The sequence below is a fragment of the Macadamia integrifolia genome, chromosome 3 (genome assembly GCF_013358625.1).
Source record: "Macadamia integrifolia cultivar HAES 741 chromosome 3, SCU_Mint_v3, whole genome shotgun sequence".
In the NCBI taxonomy this organism is placed as follows: Eukaryota; Viridiplantae; Streptophyta; class Magnoliopsida; order Proteales; family Proteaceae; genus Macadamia; species Macadamia integrifolia.
In genome coordinates this window covers 16,124,237-16,131,971 of record NC_056559.1, presented here as the reverse complement: position 1 = coordinate 16,131,971, position 7,735 = coordinate 16,124,237, and the positions used below count along the sequence as shown (strand labels likewise).

Here is a 7,735-nt window from a genome sequence, read left to right as displayed (position 1 = left end):
CTCTCGTGCTTAGCAGTTAGCCCACCACTTGTGCAGGAGGCGACACAAATGGATGAAGCTCTTTTATATGAAGGAGCAACCTTAGAATTGGAACGTCAATCGAAAAACATTAAATGGTTGACTGTATCCTTGACGGCTCTACGGGTGCATCCGGCTATTAGGCAAGAGGTAATAATGAAACAACCTTTGGATCCTGAATTGCAGCGGATCAGAGTTAAGGTTCAAGATCAAACAATGAACGACCCAGATTTTGTTTTAGCCAGTGATGGGGCATTGATGTTTCGAGGCAGATTGTGTGTACCCTATGATTTGGATATACAAGACAAGATAGTGTGAGAAGCACATAGCTCCGAGTACTCACTCCACCCAGGAAGCACAAAGATGTACAAAGACCTCAAACAAAATTACTGGTGGCCAAGCATGAAAGTCACAATAGCCCTGTATGTGGCGACTTGTCTTACATGTCAAAAAGTAAAAGCTGCAAGGCATCGACCTTATGGTACCCTTCAACCACTCCAAGTACCAGAATGGAAGTGGGAAAGGATTACAATGGACTTCGTCACCGGACTACCATGTACACCTAAGGGGATGGACGCGATATGGGTGATTATGGATCGGCTTACTAAGACCGCTCATTTCGTTCCCATCAAGACCAAGTTCTCTATGGCCAAATTAGCATAACTGTACATGGATAACATAGTGCGCTTACATGGAGTGCCAGTGAGCATTGTATCAGATAGGGACCAAGGTTCACTTCCAGATTCTGGAAAAGCTTCCAACGTACCTTAGGATCACAAGTGAATTTGAGTACTGCTTTCCATCCACAGACCGATGGTCAGTCAGAGCGAACCATACAGATATTAGAAGACATGCTCAGGGCATGTGCAATGGAGATGTGTAGTAGTTGGGAAGAGTATATACCTCTTATGGAGTTTGCCTATAACAACAGTTACCAAGCTACAATTGGGATAGCTCTGTATGAGGCGTTATATGGCAGGAAGTGCAGAACTCCCTTATATTGGGATGAGGTAGGTGAACGTCGAATGTTAGGACCTGAGATGATATAGATGACTTGTGACAAAGTCGACGTTATCCGAGAACGGATTAAAGCAGCTCAGTCTCGTCAAAAGAGCTATGCAGACACTCGCAGAAAAGACATTGAATTTCAGCCAGGAGAAAAAGTATTTCTCAAGATCTCTCCTATTAAAGGGTTGCAAAGGTTTCACAGAAAGGGGAAGTTGAGCCCAAGATACATTGGGCCATTTGAGATCTTAGCCCGGGTTGGCTCAGTAGCCTACATGCTTGCTCTGCCACATTCACTCAGGGATGTTCATAACGTATTTCATGTATCCATGTTGAAGAGATACGTGCATGATCCATCTCATGTACTACTCGTGGGACCAGAGTACCTAGAAGCTGATATGACCTATACAAAGCAGCCAGCTGAAATTCTGGACCAGAAGGTGAAAATCCTTCGCAACCGCTCCATTTCCTATGTAAAGGTGCGATGGGCTAATCATTCACTTGAAGAAGCATCGTGGGAGAAAGAGGATGAAATCCAAGCCAAGTACCCTCATCTTTTTTATCAACCAGGTACGTAATTTCGAGGACGAAAATTTTCAGAAGGGGGGGTAAATGTAATACCCTACTTCTTAAACCCGGTCTGATTACACGGTTGACCCGGTTTAACCATGCAGGACCCGAACCGGAGGGATTTAGAGCAGGTTCCTTATGGGCTATGATGGCAAGGGTGACCTTAAACACCAGCTGGCCCAACAAGTCCGAGCCAGTGCCAGAAGAGACGGGAATACCCAAGCCGTATACATGCACCTATCATAAGGCCATGTACGGATAAAACAGGTATGTAGCCGTATATTAAGGTGCATACGTATATCACATCGTATGCCAAGAGTGAGATTAGCGCCGAGGGCCGAATTCTATCAAAATCCTAAGTTTTGGCCCTCAGATGGGCGGACAGGTGGGCGCATCCACCCACCTGAGTGGCCCACCCATGTGAACTACTTAGTTATTTAAGAAGTATATAAAACATTTATGTTTTTCTTTTCTTTTCTCATTTATGACACTCGTACGTTGGTGAGAAGAGTAAAGAGGAGAGAGAAAAGAAAAGGGAAGAAGAAGAGAAGAGAAGGAAGAGGAAAAAGAGATGGACTTCAACGGCGTCGAGGCTTGATCTTCCCATTCCAACGCCGGAAGAGTGATCTCCAACACAAGAGCTATGTTTGGAGGTGAGCAAAGGTTGGGTTCCTTGAACTTTCACCATAACCAAGTAAAACCCTTGATTTGGGGTAGGGTTTCTTGGGATCTTGTAAATCCCCCTTGAAACGATGAATCTAAGGTTTAATAGATGGTTTATGTGTTGATCTTGAAGGATTTGAAGAAGTATTTACAAGGTTGGAGAAGCATTGTAGATTTGAAGTGATTTTGGGGTTTTGAAGGTGTTCTTGAGCAAAGAAGGTAAGATGGCTTCCCATTCCTTAAATCTAACCTATATCTAGGTTAGAACCATCTTATGAGACATTGAATGAGTGAAGAATGGGTTTGGAAAAGCCCCATTTGAATCCCCAAAGATTGGGGGAAGTTGGGAAGAAACAGTAGGTTTCCTGCCAAGTCTGGTGGGCCAGACCGGTGGGCCATCCGGCCCTCCTGTGGGCACCCGCCTGAGAGGGCAGGGCCCTCAGGCACAACCGGCGGGCAGGGTTGCCCGTCGATCTTAGCAGACCCTCTGGCCCAACCGGCGGGCCAGACCGATGAGCCAACCGGTGGGCCAACCTACCCGTAGGTCCAGACCGGTGGGTCAGACAGGTGGGTTGTCTGACCCACCCGAGAGGCTCCGAATATGATTTCTACGTTCGCTTGGACCCAAATCGGACGTGTGACCTTCTTTTAGGATTTTAAACATGATCTTGTCATTGGATCGTGTTAATCTTGATTCCGAAGTGGTGGAATACTGTATCAAATGATCCTGGCAGGTTTGTGTTAACCGGTGTTAACCCGATCACTGGCCCGGTTCTGTGTGAACGGGGTGTGACACTAAACCTGTAACTACTCCTCTTGCATCTCATTTTAGACTTTCAACTGCTCTATCACCTAAGATAGATGAAGAGGTGGAGTACATGTCACGTGTTCCATACTCTAGTGCAGTTTACTCCATTATGTATGCTATGGTTTGCACTCGTCCTGACATTTCACAAGCTATCAGTGTAGTGAGCAGATATTTGTCATGTCCAGGCAAAACTCATTGGGAAGCAGTGAAGTGGATACTTAGGTACTTGAAAGGGACCTCTGGTGTTTGTTTGGAGTTTGGGAGGAATGGTGATAGTTTATCTGGTTACGTTGATTCAGATTATGCAAGTGATCTTGACAAGAGGAGGTCACTCATAGGCTATGTATTTACTCTTGGAGGAAGTACGGTTAGTTGGAAAGCTACTTTACAGGCTACAGTTGCATTATCTACTATTGAAGCAGAGTATATGGCAGTGACTGAGGCAATTAAAGAAGCTATTTAGCTTAGAGGTTTGTTGGGAGAACTCAACATAGATCATGGGGTGTGACTGTTGTCCATTGTGATAGTCAGAGTGCCATTCACTTGACTAAAGATCCAATGTATCATGAGAGGACAAAGCACATTGATGTTCGGTATCATTTCATAAAAGAGATAATTGCTCAAGGTAATATTCAAGTGTTGAAGATTGGTACTGAAGACAATCCAGCTGATATGTTGACTAAGCCTTTATGTGTTGATAAGTTCGAGCATTGCTTGAACTTACTTGGTGTTTGTTATATTTGAGTTTAGCCCTTTGGAGGGCTATTAGAGAAGATGAAGATATTAGCTATTTGTTTATCTGTTAGAGGAGAATTCAAGCCAAGGTGGAGATTTGTTAAGTTTGTCTTGAATTCTTGACCTGTTTTAAAGATTGACCCGATCCGACATATTTTGGTGGCAACCCGAATGGGGAATTTTCTGAGATCTGTGATGGAAGCAGAGGGGTTGGGTCAACTGGATCGACCGTGACCCGATGGGTCGACCCGCGATTTGGAGTATATATAATGTACTGTTACTTGTTGAGAAAGTAATTGTATTCTAGGATTTTCACGCAGCTAGGGTTTCAGGGCGAGTTTTTCCTCGCCGCTACTAGGATGTAATTTATCTTCTGCATAGTGAATCATCTTCTTCTTCGTCCGAGGACGTAGCACACTACCCTGGTGTGTGAACCTCGTTAAATCTCTGTCGTACGGATCTATTGTCTCTTTATTATTCGTGTTTCTTGGTGTTTGATCTAACAGTAACATATATGGATTACAAGTTCATGATCTAAAGCCTAAACTTGAACTGAATTGTAATAAATCATACCAAAGCATGATGAATACTTAATTTAATTGTTAATTGTTATACTGATTACTGCCCCTTCTTTATTTAATTGTTATACGGATTAATCAAATTAGTTTAAACGGTTCAATTTAAACGGTTTCAATTCGGTTTGAAACCAACAGGTTTTGCGGTTAAAACTGACCCGACCCGTTTAGCTAATCAGCCTGAAACTTGAAACCATAACCGCACCATTTACTAAACGGTTTTGCGGTTTCGGTGTAAATGGATCGGTTCGGTTTTGATAAACGGTTTCAGTTACAAATTCACATCCTTACCCTACATGTGTAAAGGCCAATAAGAATCCACAAGAAAACATTAACCAAGGGTATCATTTTACGTTTCAAAAGGGGCGAAGCGATCATTTCCACCCCATGTGTCTAAACACAAGAGCCTCGCTCCCCAGAAACTATTTCCCTAGGAATAGGTTGAAGCACCAACCAATTCCTCTTGATTTGTCTTTCTAAAAAGGGAAAAATAATCTCTCTTCATTAGAATCCGGAATCCAATTGTGTGCACTTTATGTTTAGGATCTTTTTTTTTAAATAATTGAGTATAGTGAATCTTTCTAGCTAGCAATTGTTCATGGATTTAATATCTTTCTAGTAGTTTAACAGGTTTCTTCCTTCTACTTTTTCGAAAGTGGATCAAGTCCTCGTAGGAGAATCATCCACATAGATGGAATCCACCCCAAAAAAAACACTTTGATGAATTCCATCTATATAGATCAGACCGTACGAGAGCTGATCCACACTCTACTTTTTCTCGTTTTGAATCATTTAATTAACTGGTACTGATATCTCTTCTTGTTGAAATACAATACAATGGCTCAAGGTATTGGTAGTAGCTAGTGACTCTGAAATATAATGGCCCATGGTATTGATATCCAAGAAGATATTATTGTTTGTGGAGCTTCTTCTAGTGCTGCCAAAAAGGAAGAAGAAAGTCCTGCTCAAGTTGATCACGTGGTGGAATTAATAGAACAAAAACTAGACAAGGTGCCTTCCTCGCCAGCAGATTGTAGTATATACCGAGTACCTAAGACCTTGGTGGATGAAAAGCCAGAAGCCTACATACCTCACATGGTCTCCATTGGCCCTTTCCACCATGGTCAACAACACTTACAACCCACGGAAGCACGTAAGATGCACTACTTCAAAATGTTTTTAAGCCGACAAGAACCTCAAGCAGCAGCCTTATCTGATTACGTTAAAGCCGTGAGAGATTTGGAAAAAAGAGCCTATCAATGTTATCCAGATATGAAAGTTGATGAAAGAGACAACTTTGTGATGATGATGGTGGTGGATGGTTGTTTCATACTTGAACTCTTATATTCATACTCATTCTTTGAAGCTACGTCTAATTACAAGTGGGGTTATCTGGTTACACTGGATCTGATTTTGCTTGAAAACCAGCTTCCAATGTTTGTTCTTGAGGCATTATACCAAGTATTCATTTCTGGGGGCGATTCTTCTCATCAACAAGAACAAGCCGCAACAGCTGATCATACATGGACCCAACTCTATGGTCTCATTTTTTCTTGTTTTGTACCTAATATTTTATGTATGCTTCTCGGCGACGAGGATGCATCCAATTACCTTGATCGTGCTTACATTCAGCGATCAAAACCTTCAAAAGACAAGCCAAAGCATTTGCTTGATTTTGTAAGACGATTCCTCATCCCACCACCCTCTACAAACAGTTTTAGGCAGCTGTGGGAGACTAAAGATGAAAAGAAAAGGTGTTTGTACTCTGTGGCAGCATGCACCCCCCAATTGTGCCTAAGGGATCGTACAGAGGAAGATAATTCTTTACTGATAATGAAAGATATTCGCGAACGTGTCCGATGTGCAACAGAGCTCGAGAAGGCCAGTGTCAAGTTTGAGAAGAACAAGAATGCGACAAGCTTATCAGACATCAAATTCGAAAACGGAGTTTTGAAAATCCCAGGTATAGTAATTGGCCATGGAGGAGAGCTTATCCTCCGAAACCTAGTCGCCTACGAGCAATACACTAATGACTACTATAGTGATATTACAGAGTATGCAGACTTCATGGATGGTCTCATCGATTCTCGAGAGGATGTAGAATTGCTGCAGAACAATGGAATTATTGTGACCATGCTCGGGGACCCAACTGAGGTGGCTCGATTATTTAACAATCTTCTTAAAGATATTGCAGTACCTCTTTATTATACAGTCCCTGTACGCCGTAAATTGGAGGAGTATTATAATACACGATGCCACAAATGGAAGGCAAGCTTGATGCGTAACTATTTCAGTAATCCATGGACATTCATATCAATTGTTGCTGCCATAATTCTCCTTGGCTTGACTGTCACACAGACCATTTATTCTGCCTTAGCTTATTATCATCATTAGATTAGAATTTGATTCCCCTTAATGTTGATGTTGATCGAATCTCTTTTATATATATATATATACAGAACATAGTTTTTACTGTGTGTATTTGTGTGGACAAAAAAATGTACATTCATTGTATTTTCAGTTATTTCTTGTAGTCTACAATCTAAAATTATTTTTCAAGTGTCCAACAACTCTTGTAAATCTAATGTTACAATTCTTTTTAGGCTCACTAGAATAACCAAGAATAACAATTAAGAAAGATTTTTTACGTCTGAATATAAATACTTACGGTAGCACATGTGAGGACATAAGCAGCTCAGGTTCTCTTCCTCAAATATGAGGCTGTCTCATCTGTGTAACATATGTATCAAAATCACCTACAAGAAACCTGCATATTCCAAACAATTTTTACTGTCTACAGATGGATCATTATGGTATAACTCAATCTTCATCATCCAAGGAAGGCAAGCAAATATATTTGGGAATAGTGTATCCATTGATTTGGTTATTCTTTGACAATCTGGAGCTGCAATCTAGTAATTAATTACACAACCTAGACTATTAAGTGTTTTAATAGCTCCACCAGTTTCCAAACATCAGAACTCTTTGAAGAGACACCACTTCCTAGATTGGTGCACGATTTCCATATTTGTGCTGCATGAGAATTTGAACCAAAGACTAATGAAGAAACTCACCATTCAGTGTGATCACGCCTCTTTATGAACTCATCCACAACCTGACCAAATCAATTGCATTTTGTAAGAAGAAATGTGACACTTGAAGATTCATAATAACAACCAACAATAAGGACAGAGAATAAGCGAATGTTTTAACTAGCAGACTTCAAGAATTCAATGAAAAAGTATTCAATTTAATAAGATGAGAAGTCAGAGTAGTCACAAGCAATGGTCAGGACTATATGAATATTTTTATTCCTTTGTTGGGGGAGAGGGGGACTTGCATATCTTTCATCATCTTAACC

General features: G+C 41.3%; 1 protein-coding gene across 1 annotated transcript in view; it reads left to right on the top strand.

The window, feature by feature from the left end:
- The window catches only part of LOC122072577 (UPF0481 protein At3g47200-like), a 19,726-nt gene extending 12,838 nt beyond the window's left edge, over positions 1–6,888 (top strand). The window contains exon 2 of the mRNA XM_042636934.1: positions 5,222–6,888. Within this exon, the coding sequence (XP_042492868.1) occupies positions 5,254–6,768 (1,515 nt within the window). The 5' untranslated portion in view covers positions 5,222–5,253 and the 3' untranslated portion in view covers positions 6,769–6,888. The remainder of the gene's footprint in view (positions 1–5,221) is intronic.
- The last annotated feature ends 847 nt before the right edge of the window (positions 6,889–7,735 follow it).